The sequence below is a fragment of the Glandiceps talaboti genome, chromosome 4, assembly GCF_964340395.1.
Source record: "Glandiceps talaboti chromosome 4, keGlaTala1.1, whole genome shotgun sequence".
NCBI classification, from domain to species: Eukaryota; Metazoa; Hemichordata; class Enteropneusta; family Spengelidae; genus Glandiceps; species Glandiceps talaboti.
In genome coordinates this window covers 18035358-18058896 of record NC_135552.1, presented here as the reverse complement: position 1 = coordinate 18058896, position 23539 = coordinate 18035358, and the positions used below count along the sequence as shown (strand labels likewise).

The 23539-nt window shown below is 34.3% G+C and overlaps 2 protein-coding genes and 1 long non-coding RNA gene across 3 annotated transcripts; 1 reads left to right on the top strand and 2 right to left on the bottom strand.

Annotated features, from left to right (window-relative positions):
* Positions 1-61: 61 nt before the first annotated feature.
* LOC144434049 (membrane-associated tyrosine- and threonine-specific cdc2-inhibitory kinase-like) lies at positions 62-11222 on the top strand. The gene is made up of 15 exons (XM_078122496.1): positions 62-263; positions 1729-1867; positions 2372-2472; positions 3022-3104; positions 3334-3459; positions 4344-4419; positions 5223-5348; positions 5966-6057; positions 6518-6624; positions 7322-7467; positions 7878-8040; positions 8656-8773; positions 9573-9677; positions 10015-10159; positions 10522-11222. Exons 1-15 carry the CDS (start codon positions 150-152, stop codon positions 10555-10557), a joined length of 1677 nt encoding a protein of 558 aa, XP_077978622.1. The 5' UTR covers positions 62-149; the 3' UTR covers positions 10558-11222.
* Positions 11223-12038: 816 nt separating this feature from the next.
* LOC144433560 (uncharacterized) lies at positions 12039-14024 on the bottom strand. Its single transcript, XR_013480793.1, has 3 exons — positions 13920-14024; positions 12462-12759; positions 12039-12120 (listed from the first exon to the last, which is right to left on the bottom strand). It is a non-coding gene; the product is annotated as an uncharacterized LOC144433560 (long non-coding RNA).
* A 357-nt stretch (positions 14025-14381) lies between these two features.
* On the bottom strand, positions 14382-18773 carry LOC144434258 (uncharacterized). The gene is made up of 5 exons (XM_078122712.1): positions 18652-18773; positions 17925-18019; positions 16390-16609; positions 15000-15116; positions 14382-14521 (listed from the first exon to the last, which is right to left on the bottom strand). The coding sequence occupies exons 2-5, from the start codon at positions 18006-18008 to the stop codon at positions 14382-14384; spliced, it is 561 nt and encodes a 186-aa protein (XP_077978838.1). The 5' UTR covers positions 18009-18019; positions 18652-18773.
* Between the last annotated feature and the right edge of the window lie 4766 nt (positions 18774-23539).

Here is a 23539-nt window from a genome sequence, read left to right as displayed (position 1 = left end):
AGAACAAGTCTCGACGAAGGCTAAAATCACAAGGGATCGGCGCATGCGTACATGTTCTCTAAAGTATGGCGGATAATTCAACTTTCCCGCAATTTCGTCACCAGTTGAGAACAAAAATTCTTTGGTCAGCTTAAATTTTTGAAGACTTTATGCCTAACTTTTGTTGCAGCAACGTAGCAAGATGCTCCAAGATGGATCACTTCAAAAGCCCGAGACCAACGCCGCAGTTTTACACCGAAAATACGTCATTTTCTCATAAAAAGGTGAGCCCTACCATTTACGTGTAGATTGTGCAATGACAATGTTGATGATAATACGGTCGCTGACTTTAGTATTTTATTGTAATTAAAGTCATTTTTAGAGATACTCAGATAGTGCATTGATTTACTGGAAGTCATATTTCAGACGTAAAACTTGGCTTTCACACCAAACATGTGTGCAATTCGTAACGGTTACTTGCGTTTGTGGGTTGTTGTGTAGTTGTCCCAAAACAACATCTCAATACTCATGACTCAGTAACAATCGAGGGAAATCGATTGACGGACCACACTCACAACAGTCTACAGAAACATTTCTTCTTAGAAAAAAATCGATGGACAATGTAACCACGGGTTTCTTATTAATTTCAAGGTTCTTTTTGTTTTGTATAACGGTTTACAAGAGTTTTAAACTTCAAGAAGGGTTGAATACAGTGTGAATGTGTTTTGAAATTGTGTGCATGTTGCGTCTTGTCACCCATGGTTTTACGATGTTTACAATGGACTTGTCAGTATCAATTGTCAAGTGGCAGTCAATGGAAACGTTGTCAATTGGTTTATCACCAAATTACTCTAACGTTATAGTGACTGAATTATGGTCGTTACATTGAAATAACTGTCACAGCAAACCCATTTTTTGCTGTCGGAAGTTATGAATGTACAACCGATAACACATCCTTTTGATGATGATATTCCAATGAAATAAGTTTAAATTTAATGTATATATTCCCAAGATGTCCATTTATAATACTGAATATGTCAAATTGTTCCTCTAGACTACAGCGGTTAGATTGCATCTTGACTTTTCTCATTCAAAAATCAGGTTTCATCTTCTTGAAAAGAGGAAACAGGAAACCCTTCAAGAGCAGTATGTGCAGGGCACACAATACTTTGATATTCACTACATGTTGAATAAAAGTGTTTAACACAGCTCCCTGAAACGGTATAGCTTCAAAAAAATTGCACATCGCATAGTTCTTAATAACATGTAAAGAGGGTTAAAGAAAAAATTTTAAGTCTTCATATCAAAAATATTTTTATGAGGAAAAAGGTATACATCTAATGCCGACACATATTGTCAATGGTACTTTCATAGAATCTTATTTTTCCTCTGAAGAAACGCTTATTTACATTGACATTATTGGACAACTAATACAAGATTACTTCTTTCTCAGCATTAGTGTGCCCTCTAAGCCAATTTGTCATGCCACTGATGCACACAATTTCTAGTGATGGACCAGAATTTGGTGTTCCCCTATCTCTTACTGTGTGGTGAGTCACAAGAAATTCCAGTTTTTCTCATTGACTCACAACAACAAAATGTGGCTATCATGAGAGGGCACACTGCTCAGCAGTTCCTCTTACGTTCAATGACTACTTATTAAACAATGATAGCTCAATATCCAATTATATGTGAGATAATTACATTTATATGAATGATATGACAAATGATGTATTTTGTTCATTACAGGATATACATACACCTAGAGAAACAGCACCACCCAGACCTCCTGTGAAAAGTGTGCCACCAATCAGTAGATTGTTTCCTCACGTAAGAGTGAAGGATCAGTACAGAGCCCAAGCTGTTTCCTTCAGATCATCAGAGAGTTGTATCCTTTTGAGATTGTGTGTAATTAGTGTAATCTTTATTAGTCAAACAAATTCAGAAAATTGTTATAGTAGCCAGTGAGCTGTACACTTGTTGTAGTGTTAAAGAAGGCATCAGTAGACTTCTTTAACCCTTCTTATGTACAGGCCTATGTGATAAACAAGAATCACTGGTAAAAAAGTCACTGTAATTAAATGAGTCACCTGTAATAAGACTCAAAAATACTATAAATTGAAACAAAAGTCAATTGTAAAGCAGTCAATTGTGATAGAAAAAAGTCACTTATAATTAGAGTTACTTATGACAAAAAAGTCCAATATAGTAAATGAGTCACTTGCACCATAGACAGTGAAGATCTACTTTCTATGCTTGCACTGGTTTTAGGAAAGCAAAATGTATGTGTTAATTATTGGTTTAAAACCTGAATGCATGCACCAGTATTAGAGTAAAACATAGTGTGGAGAATGCTAACGTGCCATTTGTTTAGTTCCTTAATATTTTGAAGCATTTATGAACAGTCCTCATTACGATGAAGAAAGAAGAGATCTATATTTTGATCAATGCTTTGAAATTGATTGTAAACTTGGAGTAGGATCTTTTGGAGAGGTGAGTACATAGCATATAAACTTCGTCTCTACGTTTTCAGTATTTCACTTTTTTAATAAGTTATTGTTTATGATGCACTGTTGATACATAAAAGATCAAAATTACTATCTGAAAGATACAAAATTGACATCACTTGTAATTAGTGTACTTGTAAAATTAATGTGTTATGTGTAATCTATTGCAATGCGTTATTTGTAACTGCTACAACTTTATGCACAAGGCAAGCTGGTTCGATCTGTATAGCACTACTACATTTGTAGTTAATATTATCCATATTCAAACAAACTGCCGACACAGTTCAACTTCAGTTGGGATGGGATGGGATCGAAGCAAACACATTGTTGACTCAGGCCACAATGTAATATTTAGAACAAGAAAATAATGTGATCTCGTAGATTATAAAAACAGAAAGTGATGTGCCCAAGAGTATCCTTAAAATATTTTGTGGCTACTACACTGAATTTAATGAATTTTATTACTGTACTTATTCTTACATTTGTATTTCAGAATATATAATAATATACTGGTATATCATGTCATTCATTTCAGGTCTTCAAAGTTCAAAGTAAAGAGGATGGCAAATTCTATGCTGTAAAGAGATCCAGAGAAAGGTTCAGAGGAGAGTCTGACAGGTAACTAACAACTTCAAATCTGCACCTTCACATAATCTGCTTAACTGTTTTACTACTCTTGAATTCATAGAGATTGAGGAAGCTGTTACTTCACATAAGATAATTTCAATTACCATCATTCAGTGTTCATAAAACTTGTAATCTTGTAGTTGTTCACTACTTGGACTCTGCTAAAATGCAGTCTGCTGAGTACAGTTTATTCAAGTTTTTTTGTTTTTTTAATTGTCAGGAAAAGAAAACTTGAAGAAGTTCGGAAACATGAAGACTTGCCTAAACACACTAACTGTGTTCATTTTTACAAAGCCTGGGAAGAGAAGGGTCACTTGTACATACAAACAGAACTGTGTAACCATAGGTAATGTAATCAGTTATCTTGTCAGTATTTCCACCAAACCATTCACTGATGCTTTACAAAAACAAGGTATAATGGTTACTTGGAAATATATATTTACTGACTGAGATGACATGAATATATCATAATTTTTATGTAGACAAATTTGGCCACTTCGTTTTGGCTATAGTTTATAACAAGGTGATCTGTATATTCTGATTAAACATACTCTTATCCAAAGATGTGTAATCACCATTTACCACCAGTCATAGATTCAGTGTTAAAAAAAGCACTCATGAAAGTTATATTGCTCAGTAAATGAGTTAAAATCAACATTGGTTTTCGAAATTGCTGTTTTAGTTATCTTATTTTACATATGAACATGTATGTCAATGAGAAAGCCCAGTCCGGTAATACCTGGAATATGAGTTAATTTTTCAAGAGTAGCTCAAGATGCTCATAGTTTTCATTATTACATATGTACCAGAGATTACTTGAAACTTGAAACAATGTATACTAGTCACTGTAGTGGTATTTGCACTACAGTGCAATACTGGAAAAAGTATTGCATATTTGTATGCAAATGAGGACACAATCATTTGTTCTGCACAAAAGCGTGTGATCGTATAGTGTTATTTATACAGAAATTTGTTATTTCAGATAAACATGTTATACTAACAGAACTCCATGCCCAGTGTGGCTACTCAGTGGTATTTGCACTTGTGCTTGCAGTGTTGTCTGCTACACTTTTACTCATTACACTTGTGAAAGTACTGTCACAGAGAACACTGCAAGTACGAGTGCAAATACCCCAAGTACTCCACTTTTACACTCACGCATCATGGGGTTCTGTCATAGTATTCTGATTGAACATACTACTTAACCTAATGTCTGTTATTGTTTTGTAGTCTGCAGCAATTTGCAGAAGAACACCATGAAATTCCAGAAAAGACTGTATGGAATATTCTGATAGATCTTTTAGAGGTAGGTGATATGTTCACAGGTAACTGTTCAAGAATGATGTAAGGTTAAGATATGCAAATTTCTGTCATAGTTCACCTGCCATAGAATGTCGTGTGTGGAAGTATAGTGTGAAATCACATGATTACATGGCTTTTTATCAGAAATCAAAGAATTCATATTATGTATTTGAAAATGTTGAGATATTTACTCGTCTCATGACTAAAATGTAAATTGAAGATAAAATATAGGAAATCCAAAATAGGATGGCACAACTTTCTAATTATTGTCTTCTCAAAACATCTTGACATCTCATTGTTGTCTACTAATAACCACAACTTGACAGACTTATGTTTTGCTGAAACATCCCAAGACTTGAATAAGTTGTATGGCTCAGCCCTCGTTGGCCATTAAAGGGGTCAGCTGATGCATGAGGGTGCTGTGTCATGGCATACCTTACAAACTAATATCCCAAAACTGTACCATCCACTCAGCTGCCTAAGTTGGCTGGATCAATCTCACATTACACACAAACAACCATGACCAACAAACAAAATTAATTCTCTATTTGCTTTTTCACTTTCTTGCTGTACTGATATGTTGACCATCATTAACAATTCAATGTTTGCCAAATCTAGATAATGAGACTTTTGAGTGTTGCACATGTAATTCTTGGAATATACAAAAATCAGACAGACATTATAAGTGCATCTAAAAGATCAAATACAAGTTATACTTCTAACTCTGATGATTCGTAGAAAATTGATCATCAGCTCATTAATTGCAATGTCATTGAAATGTGAATTTTGGTTGTCTATTTTTCACAGGGTGTCAAACATCTTCATGATCACAATCTGATCCACATGGATATCAAGCCTGCCAATATTTTTGTATCTCTTGATCGAGTCTATAAATTGGGAGATTTTGGTTTGGTTCTGGGAGTCAGTGATATGGTAAGTAGAATTTGACAACTTGTACATAGATATCCGACAATCAGCCAGAGGCTGGCCCAATTTACTAGTCACTGTTCCAGAAGTAAAGAAGTAGTCAAAGATCTGGTTACTTGGCAACCAAAGCTTGGAAAGAGAAGTCAGAGAGACCAAATCTGATATATCTGACACTCCAATCCCTCTGAACTCGAGATGACTGTTGCTGAACATGAAAAGGACAGACATCAATGGGACCCATCCTATGGAGGACTGACTGACTGGATGGATGGATGGATGGATGGATGGATGGATAGATAGACAAACATAGAGATGGATGAATGGATACTAGTAAATTGTTCACAAGAATAATACAGAATACTTGTGTGTCATTGTATAGTTGATGAAATCTTACATAATCATCCATGTATTTCATCTAAATAACAGTAACTCTATAATTTACTGAAATCTACATAAAAGAATATAACCATTTTTGCTTTCCACTGCAAATTACCACAACAACACAAACCTGTAACATATAAAGTCTTTTGTACCCTGTAGTTCCCGTGATAAATACACCCTCAGCAATAAACCACTGCACAATATGATAACACTTTACATTTGTCTGTATGTATGTATGACAGGGAGATTTGGCAGAGGCCCAGGAAGGTGATCCCAAATACCTAGCACCAGAATTACTGCAAGGAAAGTTTGGCAAACCTGCTGATGTTTTTAGGTGAGTGGTTGAATTTGAGAGCATTTATGGTAGTCAACTTCTGTGGACTCTCAATGAAAAAATAATATTTCGATAAACTATGGGTGAAATTGTATTTTCTCATCCCTCATTAACGTCTGTTTTACACTTTTATGGAATGTGATACAAACTATAAGGGGATGTATAATTTTATTTTTATGTGTTTACTACAGTACTATATTAAAGAGGAACACCACTCCAGGAAATAAAGGCATCTTCATAAAGTATGGGTTCTGGAGAGTCATGTCATGATTTTACATCACCCACAATTACTTGCGATTTCAGAGACATATCAAGTTGCTCTTGTGCATAGTTTATAAAAATGTCTCTTTTTCCTGGAGTAGTGTTCCCATTTAAATGATTTTATGTTTGTCAGTTACAATATATTATTTAGGAATACTTGTCATCTAAATCGTTTGACCTCTATTTGTCTTCTTTTCAGCCTTGGTATAACTATTTTAGAGTTAGCATGTGATTTAGTTCTCCCAAGAGGAGGAGAGCCATGGCACCAATTAAGAAATGGAAATATACCTTTAGAATTTACACAAGGTAGGAAAGGAAAGAACAATCATATACCGAGTAATTCAGTGGTCAAAGTTTTTGACCGTAACATTTAAATAGGTCATCGGCAGTATACATAAATTGATTTTGTGTAACCATGGGGTATAGATAAGGTATGTATTCTTCAACAAAAATGTATATGATCACATTGTAGGTGATGATAATCCAGTATGGCAAAATGATGCATATTATTGTAATAGAAAAATACCATTATGGTACATCATGGGGTTGTTTATTGTTGATGTATAATTCGATGGTTAGGACAATTGCACAATGTCACACAAGCTCAATAAACAAACTTCATTCATTTAGGGAAAAACCCTCCCCCCAACTGAATGTTCACAAATGTGACATCGACATGTTTATATATGATGTAAACCATGATGAAAACTGTAGCGGTCACACCACAGCGATCAATGCGATGTATAAACATGACAGTAAACATATTACGGGAAACCCAGCACCGTATATTACATTAGAAGTAAATTTGTAATCAGCTTATGAATATCTCAAGAACATGTTATCACTGAAGGGTCAAAGTTTTCAAAATTTGGTTAGAAGTGTGAAAATGCCAGACCCCCCCCCCCCCCACACACACACACACACGAGTTCTTTTATTGAGCTTGTGTTATGATGTTACGTCATGGACATTTCCACTAACTCAGTGTTAATTACATTATCATAGATATATCAGAAGAACTTTGCAATGTCATTTACACTATGATGGAACCAGATGAAATGCAAAGACTAAGTCTGGACCAGATTTTAGCAATACCAGTTGTAAGGAGAGAAAGGAAGCGAAGGAAAAGAGAACTTAATATTAGGAAGATGGTATGTATGGCTTTATGTACAGGCTCAGTGTATACAAAATTCTGAGGTGAATACATATGAAAAGGGCACAAATGTGAAGTTTGTATAGAAGAATAGCACTGAAAACCATCATAATTTAGATTTTTGGTGATGTAATGGTGAAGTAATGAGATGAACATTGCTCAGAAAATAACACTGCTCAGAAAATACTAAAAGGTATTTTGCAGTTACAGCTACATTTTCATAGTATTAAGTTAAACAGAAACTAACCATAACATGTATATAGCATCATTTGTTACAATGTGCATTGTTTTTCATTCAAAAGAATAACTTGGCAAACGGGTATAACTTAATACATGTGATATGTGCTATTTTTGTTTGCCAGTAGAGTGATATGTTTCAATTTAATACCATCGGTTTTTACCTTTCAGTGGAACAACATGGCAATATTGTATCACATGTTGTACACCGTGTTTCACATTGTATGGATCACAATGGTATATCCACTGAGAATGATTCAAGGTTCAACAAAGTCCATGGAAAAATCTACATCCAAAAGACACCCGTCAGAGTGGGATTACAGCTTCTCTGATGGTAAGTTTCCATGACAACAGTAGTAGTACTGGTAATAAATGAATATTCAAATCTTTGTTGTGTCTGAGTATTCCAACCAAACAAGTTGAATCACCAATCTCTCTTAACTGAAGAAGATATTTTCAGCAAGATTTAAAGACGTGCAATGATTTTAAGAACACATTTGGAATATACAATGTAACAGGGAATATGAGTTATTATACAACCATGACGTCTGTGAGTTCCATAAAGTTAAAAAAGTGATTCAAATTGCTCTGGCACTGAAGTATGAATTGTGTAATCAAGATGTAGAAATCAGAATAGCTAAAAACATATATGTCGTAAAAAAAAACTTTTACAAATTTTTTGCTAGGATTTGGAAACCCTGGTATTGAACAGAGGTTGAGAATCTTGTAAAAAGTTGTTTGTACTTGGTGCCATGATGTTTGGTGGAAAACCCTTTAAAAAAAACATGTTATGAACACGAGTGAATTTATTTTTATACCACTGTTAGCAAAATACACTATAGTAATGTTGCTTAATAGTTTGTTAGTTTGTTCCTACACACCTAGCAACAGCAGTAGTCATAGCAACAGTAATCATGGATAGGTAAATATGTTGTATTCTTGTTTGTAGACGAGTGTTTTACAGATGAAGTAAGTCTTACAAACAATTCTATTGGTGTACCTATTATGAACAGTTCTACATCCAGTGAAGATAACTGTACCAACCATAGCATTGAATCGGCACCAAGGTTAGTGTATAATAATATCACATCATACTGCCTGCTGGAATGTAGAATATGATACTATGCAATAGTCAGAATAGAAGGGAAAATCACACATTGTCACACAAGCTCAATAATTGAACTTGTTTGTTTAGGCCAAAAAACCTGTCCCTCTCCTAAGCAAACATTCACAAGTGAGACATCAGTTCATTCATATATGGTGTAAACCATGGTGAAAATTGTCACACCACTATGTAAAAACATGTTGGACACATTAAAATGCTAACCAAAAACAAAGCAATATATATCACATTAGCAGTAAATTTTAATCAATTTATCAACTTCTCAGTAGTAAGTACAGAACCTCTCATTGAAGGCATGAAAGTTTTTAAAATTTGGTTGGAAGTACAAAAATGAAGTTCAACGATTACATTGACACCAGATACACACCCCACCAACCCCACAAACAAAGTTCGTTTATTGAGCTTGTGTGACATTGTGCAATCGTCCCTAAGAGGAAGGATGGCAGCAATAGATACCAAATTTTGATGAAACTGACCCTAAGAGCCATCTTTGGTATCTATACCTTGTTTTATTTAGGGACGATGTCACTTGTCATTATCAAGTACATCATATTTACTTGTCCTAACTTGTGACGTTAAGTGACTCCCATAGCCATATGATTAACTAAACATCACTATTTTTTTGTAGTATATAGCCAATTTGTCATGATTTGCTTGCAAGGTAGTAGTGACTCGTTTTCAGTTATTAACTTCATAAAATTACTTGATTAACTTGCTTCTTTGTAAATATTTATCCATATCAGGATTACATGTATGTCTACTCCTATACCCACTGATCATCACAAATACTCTCCAATACCAAGAAGTTCTTCACCGGTTCCCAACATATTCAGTAGTAAGCTTGGCAGGTAAGTCTAATATATACGGTACTTGCCCACATCTTTTAGTGTGTGTGTAAGTTTCACCCAAATATGACCTTTTGTAATTCATGAATATCTCAATATTATGAAAAGCTCCCATGATAACTAAACTGTATGATATATCTTCAGAAATATCAAGACAGTTCAAAGTGACTTTATTTACTTATTGATAGTGAAAGAATTGATAACCTTGACTCATTTTAATCTCTTCAAAAAACATCCTCTGTCTTCAAACTGAAATAGAACTACTTGATATTGCAGCTCAATTGCCAGAGTTGATGTTTGTATATTTCACGAATTGTTTTGTTGTATGTACTTTTGTTAGGTATACACCACAAAGCAGTCCAAGTATTAGCTTTATGACCAACAGTTCCTACACACCTAGCAACAGCAGTAGTCATAGCAACAGTTTGATTGACAATGATGACATCCCACTCAAACCAGGTATTGAACCCAAGAATCTTATGGAGGTGAGTACAGTTAGATGCTATGTTGTGATAGGTCAGAATAGTGTCATGTGACATTAGTTAAGTCAATGAGATCTGTATTCAATTTTGTTTGTGTACATGTAGATGTTGTGATTGCCGTAAAAGTGGTCAAGTGAGATTTAACAAAAAATAAAATTTTAAAGTTTGTTCTCCTTTTCATTTGCTTAAATCTTTTACTGGATATTAATTTCATACAAAGTAACAAAGGTGTTGATGTTTTATGATTTACTCTTAATCTGTCTACAATTCGACCAAACTACTATTTGTACAAATAGTACAGAAAATAGCTTATTTCAAATATGTATAACATTTTCATTTATATTTCCAATTTGATTTGTGTACAGGTGTTTGAAGATGCTGCCCTATCAGACACAGACTGATTGACTAGTTCATATATTTTACCCATATAAACAGCATTATCCTAATATCTCCATATATTTTTATCATGTTTGCAATTCATGCTTTGCTGAATCACACTGCCCTTTATCAATATCAATAGTATATTAGCTAACTTCAGTATTTTAAATTTTGTACAACAATGTCCTGATACACAAGTGACGTTTCAGTTTGTGATGTATAATTTTTTTGTGATATTAAACTGATAAAAAGTCATGAATACTGTTGAATACGGTACAGTATTATAGAAAGCAAGTTTTGTAAGTTTTCATCTCATTTCAATAAATTTTTTTACCATTTCTTCTGACTTCAACCAGTTAGCCTTTGCAAGGAAACCTGCCAGATGTTTTGTATTCGTATATTTACAATTTAGTTATGTTAAGAAATCATGTATGCCAACAAGTAAGATATATATTATTGAAATTTCTTACGATAAGGCCTGTTGAAAGTTTTGCCTTATAAGGAACTTACAAGTGTTCAAAGTATTGATTTGAACTTTACATGTTGCCTTACACATGTGATAGGATTTATACTTAGTTCTAACATTTATTTGATGAATGTGAATGATTCTATCAAGTCTTTTTTACTCATTTCTAAAATGATAGAAGTGAAGCTGTCAAATAAAAGTGAGTGATGCTTGCACATACAAGTGTGTTGTGTATTTTTTTTTTGTTTCGTTTTCAATATACTGCCCATTGTTAGAACGTGTTTGTTATGTCTGCATCTTGGTAGTACATGTAGATAAAAATGTAGAAAAGAAATACCTCTCGGGGGGGGGGGGGGTTGCATGAAGTTATCCTGTCTAATATTTCAGAATTGTATGTAGGATAAATCATCAGACATTTTAGCCCCAGTGAAGACTTCTTGGGGGGACTTTTTGAATTCTGTGGCTCTGACTGTCTCCATTTCCAGTTTTTTGGAAAAACTGCATACACAAACCAATTTCATTCAAGCTGATGCATGCATGAGGTGTATTACTATAATGAGCAATAACTTCAATAACTTTGCTTCGGTAAATATAGGGTGTCGGGCATTAAAAGGTTAATGCATATCAGTCTGTTGGGGGGGGGGAGTTGATCACATTAAGCTTCTCAGAAACTGTAATATGCTATGCAATTGTTTCCTTGCTTTTGATTTGATTTAGATAGTATATAAAGTATAAGTAATTCACACTGTAACTACATTATAAAATGTACAGGACAACTTTAGTGAATATCTCAAATTATTTTATTACATTATTTTACTTCAAATGATAGTACACTTCAATTTATATGAGTATTGTTCCAGCTGCTAAGGAAGTAGATCGTGTTTGATGATGTACAAATCAAATGTAACAATCACCATATAATCAATGAATATGATATTACAGATATTGTGTGTTTACTACGATTGTAGTGACAACATTGTTTAAGAATTCAGTTCAGTATTGTCATTGTAAGGAGAAGGATTGTATGAGTTGTTTACATCACACATGGATTATTTCCTGACAGATAAATTGTCTGGTATTCAGACAGTCATCATCAGTCCAAGTAGCACTATTAGACACCCTGGAACAAACATTTTTAAAACATGGTTAAATGTATTCTTGACCTAACAGATAACAAATTGTATTATTTGACATTGCACATGCATGCATACATACATACATACATACATACATACATACATACATATATACATACATACATACATACATTATACATACACATGCATGCATACATACATACATACATACATACACACACACATACCGGGTATATATATATATATATATATATATATACCAAGGAAGCCCCCTTCCCACTCCTTGTGTTCATTGCCAAAAGTACCCCACTCCAGCATTAGCACAATTTACCACACTTTAAAACAGAATAGATTGTATATTTACCATCCCAGGACTGCACAGTCACTGTTGTCATTCGCAGGTGGAGAACTTGGCCACAGATTGAAACACACCTTAGAATTATCGGTATAAAACCATATACCCTCTTCAGTACGATCATTTGCTCCAAACCAGTAGGTGCCAGAGTTGATCAGATTGGCACTCAATAACTGCTGTTGAGCTGACGACTTGATCGTGGCTAGCTGTCCATTCGCTACCTGGTTAGTACATGTATCACGTGCTGCTGTCCATGTTGCACTGGTCGTTGATGCACGGTATATCTTGCATATTGTCAGACGCAATGCTATAAGCAAAGAAGACATGCTTGTAATAAAGTTGTCAATATCTTGGCTGAAACTTTCACTTGTACAGAGATGGAGTACATAGTTGTGCAAACGTCATTTGATGGGGAGAGGAGTATTAAGTACATGAATAGTGTTTATTAAAGTATCATGTGTAGACTTATCTAATTATAAATACAGTTCTTAGTACAGGCACAGACAAGATTGTTACTTGTCTGTGGTACAGGTTACAAAGAATTAGTCACATCCAGCCCTCTGGTTTACAAGACACAAAGTATACAAAATTAAATAAAATAGTTGTCACATGAGATGGTGTTAAAGTCTCGTGGAGATAGTTTGTGGCGTTAATGGGAAATGTGTCATTACATGTAAATGACGTGATTTATCATGTACATATGAGATTATGACTAAAGATTAGCGCGCAGAACACCCCCACCCCCATATTTTCCATAAGTCTTTTTAAAAATAATATATGTTCTCAACTTAGGTTTTGTAATTATTTATGATTCCATTTGTTGGCACGGACGTTTCTTTGCTTCTTCACTAGTTACTAGTTCCAAGATGACGAATTTATGTTCTAAACCTAATTCTGAGAACATATTTGACATGACACCAGTTTCTTGATGCGAATATCTGAGCTGTCCCATCCTACGGCCCTGTATATCACCATATGGATTGAGACATAATAGTTTGTGTATTAAGTGATTGACAACATACACAAGTTTTAGGGTTATTGCACAAAAACTGTAAATTGCTTACATGTAATAATATTATTATTGAATCCCGGGCAAGAAAAGGACATACTAATTAAAGGAATGGAAACAAGGTAAGAACTCTTGGAACTCAGAGTCATGACAAAGTCAAAGGCAAAGTTACTCAGACTTGCACTCAACTGAGCCAACAATACACATCATTGAGAGACAGTGGATAAACTCAAAAAGGACGCAGAAGAATTGAATGGGAGAAGTAATAATGTTAACGTTTTAGATCTTGGTGCGCTGATGATATCATCGATCGTCTCGACCACCATAGGAGTAGCTATCTGATTGGCTAGTACAAGTTGTAAATATTTCAGTTGCTAGTTACTTACAGCTATTTCGTGTGAAGCCAGGTGGACAAGAACATGAGAAGCTATCAAGATTGGTCAGTAGAAGTTACTTACCTATTTCACAGTTATTTCCTGTGAAATGAGGTGGACAAGAACATGTAAAGCTATCAGTTTGGCTAGTACAAATTCCACCATTCAAACATGGATTGGAGGAGCAAGGGTCGGATAATTCTGGAAAAAAGAAATAACGAAATGTTAATAAATTTAATAACCAACGAAAACGTTAAACATGTACAAACGATGCAGGGTCGTTCACCTGTTCCTGTGGTACTGGCTATACACTGAATGCGGACGGGTTAGCATGTGATGGTAAGTCCAACTTCAATGACCTACATTGATTGATCGCTAATAATTTGAGGTGAAGACTATCTAAAGTTGAACTTAAAATGTAGAATTGTTAGTGTTAAGAGTCTTTGAAATGTTAAACTACGGATTTGATATTCTCTGTAACATGTCATCATGATACGTCTAGTTGGCCCCAACAGTCTTGAATGTAATCTCATGTCCTGTTTTAACTTATATGTCAAAACTGATATACTTACGTTCGCAATTATCCCCTGTATAGCCTGCTTCGCATTCGCAAGTATAACTAGCTGGTAAATTCGTACATGTTCCCCCATTCTGACAAGGATTTGGATCACAGTGGTCCACTGGTTCTGGTAGAAATAACAACAGAGTCATGTGCTATAACGACATCATGTAATGACACTCGATATTTGTTCCAAAGCCAGTCAAACCCCTTCCCCAACCTACACCACATAAAGTTATGCAGTGTACATTTTAAATGTTAACTCTAATGTACTGACAAATGAATTCTGAATGACAAATGAATAAACATGATACTAACACTTATTTAGTACATATTATACGTTAATGCATTCATTTTCAAATAACGAAATATTAATGAATTTATTAAACAACGAAAACGTTTTGTATAGTACTGTTGCTATACAAGACTATCTAAAGTTGAACTTAAAATGTAGAATTGTTAATGTTCAGAGTCTTTGAAATGTTAAAACTAAGGATTTGATATTCTCTGTAACATGTCATCGTAATACGTCTAGTTGGCCCCAACAGTCTTGAATGTAATCTCATATCCTGATTTAACTTATATGTCAAAAGTGATATACTTACGTGATTCGCAATTATCCCCTGTATAGTGTGCTTCGCATTCGCAAGTATAACTAGATGGTAAATTCGTACATGTTCCCCCATTCTGACAAGGATTTGGATCACAGTGGTCCACTGGTTCTGGTAGAAATAACAACAGAGTCATGTGTTATAATCCCTTTCTTAATCCCTTTCTTATGAATCAAGAGGTTTTAAGTCCACGTTATTAGCTTTACTGTTAACTAGGATCTTCTTGTGCGATTTTAGGTGGTGTACAAATCACAACGTGTGTTAATTATAGTAACCGATGTTTCATTCCCTGTCATCTAGGTGATTTCAAAGTAAGTGATAATAGAATAATATTCTCGTACCAGTTCCAACTTTAATGCAAAGGAAATTATTCAAGACCAGATATAAACTGAATGCCTCACTTAAGGGCAAAAACCATAGACTTTTGTTCCTACACACATTGTTGGAATGCAAAATGCTGAGCAATATAGCTATCATACATGATGTACCCCTTAATTGGAAAATTAATAATATGAAGGTTGCATAATTAAGATATCTGAAATTCAAAGCTTGGCTCTAGAGATATTGCCTAATTATCATAAATAATTATTTATGTAAATTACACATCATAATTATAAACTACATCAAACAACCACATCAAATACACGTGCTTTGTTATCGTCATTGTATGTACCAGATAATGTGAAATTGAAAGCTTATATTCCTAAGGTATTGCCTAATTATCGAAATTATGCAAAGTACTCACTAAATTTAACAGTTAGATCAACAAGCTTTATAGCACATGTGCGCTTTGTTATGGTTGATATTTGTTGTACCAGACTCTATGAACTTTGAAGCTTGCATTGTAAGATATTGCCTAATTATCACAACTCATTAATTATGTAAATGACTCTTTATGATCAAAAACTATAATCACCGTGTACACTTAGTTATAATCAATGTATGTACCAAATTGTACAAAATTTAAAGCTTGCATTCTTAAGATATAGCCTAATTAACGAAATTCATTAATTATGCAAATAAGTTATTAAAACTAAAATTCCAGTAGACTTTATAGGACAGTTGTGCTTTGTTATGTATGTAGCAAATGATGTGTAATTTAAAGTTTGCTTTCATTAGATATAGCTTAATTACTAAAAACTTAATTATGCAAATGACTAATTACTATTCATTGGATGTTTAACAAAATCTAATAAGTTTCCGCCATTACCATATGTAACAAATTTCACTACAAACTGTACAGTAGGTTTTTTTGGAGATATAGTGTCCACAGAGAGACAGACAGACAGACAGACAGACAGACAGACAGACAGACAGACAGACAGACAGACAGACATATAACATAACCTTCTTTTACGGAAGGTAAAACATGCATGTCACTTACCACACCCTGCACCACACTGTGTTTTCATTCCAGTCGAACAGCACTCGGAGTCACCACAAAGATCAAAATTCAGACAAATAATGGTTGGTCCGAAAGCAGAACAAATGTCACAACTAGGTGGTGAGATGCAGTTTGGTAAAGATCCTTCCCAGATTGTTAAGTCACACAGCCATTCTTGTCCGTCCATATCAATCACAGTTTCTGATCTCCTTACTCTTACCTAACAGATAATTGAAATGAGAATTTACCACTATCAATGTGATCGATGACCCGCAAACCACATTTTAATGCGATGATTGGCTTACCACGCCTCCCGACTTTTCTCCCTATCTAAACTAAATTTGTTTGCGTAATTTGATAGCATGAAAGTTATAGAATTGCAAATATAAAGATTGCCATCACCCAAAAAATGCAAAGACATGCAATAAAGTCAACACAGTCTTCTCCCATTTTGGAAGATTCGTATTTGGAATCACAGCACAGCAATTGTTTTATCGCATATAGTCATACTCAATTTTCATTGAAACACCTTCTGATCTATCGTCTGATCTCTTTTGGACTTTTATCTTATTAACAAATGTGATATATTTTACATCTTAATCTTCAAGTTTTGGTTATCTCTTTCAAAAACCTTCACTTTATTAGAGACTATACTGCATAACAACAATTGTTTTCTAAGGTTTCTGAAATAGTGCAGTTGTATCAGCAAAATATCAAAAAAGTATGAGAAAAGAAAAACCCACAATAGATCACAATAGATGTTAATTTCACTTACTAATAGTTATTTTATCGGAATTAAAATTAATATACTACATTTTACTGTATTTGGAAATGAGTCTCCACCGCCGTCTATGGTGTAAGGAGGGTCGGGTCCTCTTTCTTTCTAGAAGCTAAACAGCGAATGTTTGCAGAATGGGTAGATGTATGGCAGAGAAATTATCACCTTCTGTACACTTCTTTGAAATTTAGCTAATAACACCTAAAGACATGTATTGAGCATTTATGTACTCAACATTTATATCACCTTTTTATTGAACATAAAAAGACTAAAAAAAAAGAATTGTGCCAATCTTCGCATACATGCATCCTTCTCCCTGTGAGTATATATTGAAGGAAACATCACATAGTATATGGCCAGCTCAGGCCTTTCCCTTGTTTAGCAAATTATTGACTGAAAACAACGTTAGACCAGAGTGTACCCAGTTTAGATAAATCTATACATCAAATCATATCTGTGTTACTTTGAATTGAAAGCACTGACAGACAGTTAACAACACTGAAAGTTTTCAGCTTTTGATTTCCGGAAGATTCTCTCTCTTTATCTTTCTCTCTTCACAAAACCTATTGTGCAACAAGTGTCATTTAAATTTCTTTAAATATTATCTTTCAGTTTTCAACCTTTAAAAAGCACAGTTTAGATTTGCAAAACAGAACCAGAACGTTGTTGTCAACGATAGCGAAATATGTGGAAAGAATAGAAACACTGTGTGCTTCGATTGTAAACAACTTAATACCAAGAATCGTGTACGACTTACCTTGTGTCCAAGCTGGTGGTGATACGCACTAGTCTCTATGGTTACGACAAGGAATAGGACACATGATAACACATACCTTAACATAATTGTTTTCTCTGTGGAAAAATGTAGAGATAATATGAAACAAATCATAAATATTTTGAATATCTAAGTCATTATTAAAGATCGCGCAAATTATGAATATTTTGTGTTCTAAGTTTAGTATTGTGTAGTAATATACTTGAAACAGCCCTAATTCTTCATCCAGTGAGAAATTATGTATTTACCCCTGGTGCCAGACTGGCCTGTGTTCATGGTAGTGTAACGATAGGGAACTCAGAGGAGTGGGGTTGTACGAGTGAGTGCGTATACGTATACGAGAAGACGTACTTCATTTGAGTGAGGGGTGGGAATTTACAACAGGACGAACGTCAACTGAAGGAAAGGGGTAGAAAGTTGGTATAGCATGGTAAATTTCAACAAGGCGAGAGGGGTTGTAAAGCGGTGGTAGAAAGTAGAATATATGTCTAAACTTCATTGTTAAGAACAAATAAGTAGCAATTTAAAACATTGAAAAAATTGTGAAATTTTCTAGAGATTGCAAGCCACAATTGTTGTTATTAATGTTTTTTGTAAATTTTAATACGTTCTTAAGTTGCTTGAATCGGAAGTTTTACCAGAATTCATAACTTGCAATCTCTTTCAACCTTTTGTAAAAATATGTAAGTACACAAAGTATTTCTCTTACCATATAATGCCCAGAGAGACAGTCCAATACGACGAACCAGGCCGGCTATACTTTCGATGATGTATCTTATAGCTTACTAGATATACCAATACTTCTGAATATACAATCACTCCAGACCAATGTTTGTACAGTGTTGTGTCGATTTATGACCACCACATGGTTTTATAGTCTATCTTTCTAGTTTATTTAGCTAACTGATTTGCTTAGAATTATTACTTTTATTTTGTCATTTTTTGTCAAATATGGTTGAACAAATTACTTTTTTGACATCTGACCTCTGCGATATTAACGACGTTATCGTTACAATGGGGCTGACTTCCTCATGATATTGAAAGAGATAATACTCAACAAACTAACTAACAACTTTCTTACACACGAGTTGACTTCATGCATAATACAAATTGTCATGTTGAAATTTAATTTTTGTTTTGAAATAATCTATTAACTCCAACGATGATATTAAAAGTAGTTTTGCGTTTCTTTTTGTGATAGTCATGCCTTCCCGTATACATTGTGAGTATGGTTCTTGTAAGGATGTAATATATGTTATTACGTAAAAAAAATAGCTGTGTATATTCTTCATGGATATATTTAAACTTTACAACTACAGAGAGTTTACGAATTAGACCATCAAAGTTATTGAAACCATAGATCCACTTCTTGGAACCACAGGTACTATACATTAGATCCTTTAAATCACGGAGATCTAACCATTTCAATAATATGACACTCAATTGCTCTTAGTAGTTTGTCGATCTCTACCCTCTTACGAAAACAAACATCTTGAACATAGAGAATAACATTTGACATACTAGAACATATAATATAATAAAGGGTAAGAGACAACAGTCAAAGTATCTAGGAATATCACAATGTATGTCACAGTAGCAAAACTGGTACCAATTTCCCCAAAGAAGATTAATCAATTACTTACTTACTTAATTAATTAATATGTTTATCAGTTTGGCATGTGTCTATCAACAAATATCTGGAAGACTTCTTAAGATTCATTCATGCATGCATGCATTCATTCATTCACTCACTCACTCACTCACTCACTCACTCATTCATTCATCCATCCATTCATTCATTCATTCATTTTCTAAAGTATATTTTCGATAACATTCTCCTCTAATGTTAAAATGTGCAACGCCATAAAGTTATTAAAGTATTAAAGAATACCAGACTACAAAAACATGCATAGTAAATATATGTTTGAATATACGCACTGTATATGATTGGTCTGAGTTTGCTTCCTGATAACAACGGTTTCATTTCAATATTTCTCATTAATAAAAGAAACCATACATACATACATACATACATACATACATACATACATACATACATACATACATACATACATACATACATACATACATACATACATACATACATAAATTCATACATACATACATACATACATACATACATACATACATACATACATACACACACATACATACACACAGAGAGACAGACAGACAGTTAGACAGACAGACAGACAGACAGACAGACAGACAGACAGACAGACAGACAGGTAGGCAGGCAGGCAGGCAGGCAGGCATACATACATACATACATACATACATACATACATACATACATACATACATACATACATACATACATACCATGGATATAATCATGAAGGAAAAATATATCGAAAGATTTAGCTGAACTAAATCCAAACATAGGAGCCAATCTCAAACTTGACAAGATAATTTGTAGTAACAGATAGTCTGACAGTGTATTCAAAATAGATATGTTTAGGCTAGTACCAACAATTGATATCCTCCATTGAAAACTTAGTCAGTAAGTTCAAGCAGTATTTATACTCCGTAGGATTATCCAGTTGAATACTTTTCATGCAACGTCTAAGCTGGAATTAGAGTTATATTCCACTTTATATTTTAGACCAGGTAATATATCGAATGAATCCACTGCCCAAATCTAGTCATTGCACTTGTTGTAATGTATTTGGTGATGTGAACGATAAAACGATTATGATTCGGGCTAAGTTCCTGGCTCTTCAGAGGCAAAAACGACACATTCTGCGAAACATACTTTGAGCATAGGCCTATGCTTTGAGATTCATATTTTCTCTTTTTCTACACTTCTTCACTACAGGTGAAGTTTCAAATACTTTTTTTTTAAAAGCAAATTTCGCGGTGGTTAAGTCTCGTTTTTGCATTCGTCTGGTATTTGGGGGGGGGGGGGTTCTCCAAAGGGAGGGGAATAATAACTTTAAAAAGTGGAATATGTATTGGTTACTGTTATCGACATTTAATTTACTCGCTTCACAGTATTGGGAGCGATCTCCACGACAACGTAGGAAACAGTAGAAACATCCAATAGTGCTTGCCACGCAGCATAATACAATGTAACAAAGATTGTTGGTTGTCATTCAGTGATTGCTGTTACCATATGGTATGTAGTAAAGTGAATAAAAGACCGCTATCACATTAACAATTCATTTTATCAACCATTGACGTAGAAAATATGAAATATATCTCACCACTATTGTATAAAAATGAGTAATTTCCTGTATCACGTATCTAAATCATATTCAATCTAGCACGGTGTATTCCTCATTCCAGCTGTTGTCCACTTCATCATTCCGCTTTGAAAGTCAAGCAATTATTCGATTAAGTCTAATTTACGTTCCCTGTGTACAAATTTCTAATATACGCACTTGTGATAAATGTTAGAGGTTTGACGAAACTATTGATGTGTGAGCTTTCATCACAGCAAAATTAATTGGTAAGCTCTTCGTCAGAATAAATCTTATTACTCTGTTGATATTGACAAATCAGATCAGATCCACCGTTTGGCAAGTGTTCGTCAACACAGCCGACGAAAAAACAAGGTTCACAAGAATTTCCGAATATCCGATTTGACTATTTTGTTAGCTTACCTCTCGCTGAATTATAATCAACTATAGTGAAATCAGATTTCAATTTTTGTTTTCAATTTGTAGTTTTATTTGAAGTTGGAAGATTAAATTTTTCGTAGTGCAGTTACAAGTTACATTTAGAATACACGATCTCAGTCTCAGAATCATGAAATATATACCACTCTCTTTGTACTAAATCAGAGGGAAACATTTCTCAAGAAGTTATATTGATTGTATGTATTCGCAACGAAAATCAGTAACGAAGAATTGACGCCAGGGTGAAGGTTCTTAGATCCCTGGGTGAAATGTGAAGGAATTTAAGGTATTATAAATATCATATCCGTGCAGTAATGAAAGGCTTAGGTAAGGAATCTTGGCATAAAATGGCCAGGGTATAATATACACCGGGAATCAGCCAAGGTTCACCTTACAGTAAAATACAAAAGTTTAGGAACTGATTTTATTAAAATCAGATGTTGGAGAGTTGTTTTGTAAAAAAAAAAAAACCAATCCCTAAATCCGTAAAGTGAACAGGTTCACCCTGTATCTATGGCAGACTATGCAACGATGGAACCGTGTTCAAGGCCTCATTAAGAAGTTATCACTCGAAATTTCTGTTATTTCTTACATACTACACATCCTTATGAAAGTGCCATCTAACGACGTAACATGGAAATGTTTGTACTTTTTTGTATCTTCGGTGAATATGGCAAAATTTTTAAGGACATCATTACAAGCAGGAAGACACGACCATCTAACAACGACTTGATAATTGCATCGAATAATGACAATATGATTTCAAGTCGTACAAAAGTCATGGTATAGCCAATGGCTAAAATAATCAAATAAACAAAGTTAACTTTTCATTCATTTATTGAATACTTGATAGCGATAGTTGAAATTGTATATGATATTACAGGACATACTAAGGATATAGAAATACATAAATGATAGTTCATAATGATATATATATATATGTTGCAGAGACAAAGTTTAATGACAAATGAACAACAGAACACTTCATATCTTAACTTATCTTATCTTAACTTGCATTCAACATCATTAGTGGCTGTAACGTGTTCGCTAGTTTTTTTCGTGCGTTTTTGTAATAAACCAAACCTTAACTAGAAACAGGTCAATAATTCCAATTATCTGATTGACCTGTTTGCTAGTAGTTGATAGTACTGTATATTTTAAAACTAAACAATTTCGAGATCTATTTGTCAAAACAATGTAAAATTGAGAGATGTTAATGGTGCTTGATCACTGGGTGATTGGAAATTCTTCTGCGAGTACAATAACATAAATTAGTACATAACACGAACAAATGTTATGAAGCTATGATTTCAGATACAGCTACCCGGATGTTAAGTAACAAGGTTGGGGGGGGGGGGGGGCAACTCCCATAGACGGCCATACGGGGAGAGTCTGCTGGAAAGGGATGGTCTTTTCTTGTCCCCTGCCCAACTGGACCTGTAGATTTTGCTTTAATTTTCGCCCAGAACATTTGTGTAATTTTCAAATTTTCAAAATAATTCTTACAATTGATATTTTATTTCTCAAAAACTATTATTTTGATCAAATTTTATCTATTTCATCATACGAACTGCCGCCTGCATGTATTGTACACCCGTATAGTATCTATTTTATGTGATGCAATTGGCATATTTGAGAAAGGATCTCCTTTTTGTTATGTGTGGGTTTGGGTTTGGAGGTCTCATAGGAGCTTCCCCGTATCATTCTCCACAAAGTTGCCCCCTCCCCTGACACTTAAACAGTACCCAGTCAAAATACGTGAATGTTGCTCATTAACTGCCAAGTCTAGATTCTTTAGATTTAATGAAACATACATGAACCCATCACCATAACAACAAATTGAATATATCATAACATGAATATTTGACACCATGCCCCATGAAAAGTTGGCCCTTTGTGTACATTACAGTATGCTGTATACGTCATGACGAGTACATGAACATTAGTATGCAGTAT

Coding starts and splice junctions, on each gene's coding strand:
- LOC144434258 (XM_078122712.1), bottom strand. CDS start 18,008: ATGTTAAGGTATGTGTTATCATGTGTCCTATTCCTTGTCGTAACCATA. Junction 16,610..17,924: donor ACCACCAGCTTGGACACAAG/GTAAGTCGTACA, acceptor ATTATCTGTTAG/GTAAGAGTAAGGAGATCAGA. Junction 14,522..14,999: donor AGGGGATAATTGCGAATCAC/GTAAGTATATCA, acceptor TATTTCTACCAG/AACCAGTGGACCACTGTGAT.
- LOC144434049 (XM_078122496.1), top strand. CDS start 150: ATGCCTAACTTTTGTTGCAGCAACGTAGCAAGATGCTCCAAGATGGAT. Junction 264..1,728: donor CGTCATTTTCTCATAAAAAG/GTGAGCCCTACC, acceptor TGTTCATTACAG/GATATACATACACCTAGAGA. Junction 10,160..10,521: donor AACCCAAGAATCTTATGGAG/GTGAGTACAGTT, acceptor ATTTGTGTACAG/GTGTTTGAAGATGCTGCCCT.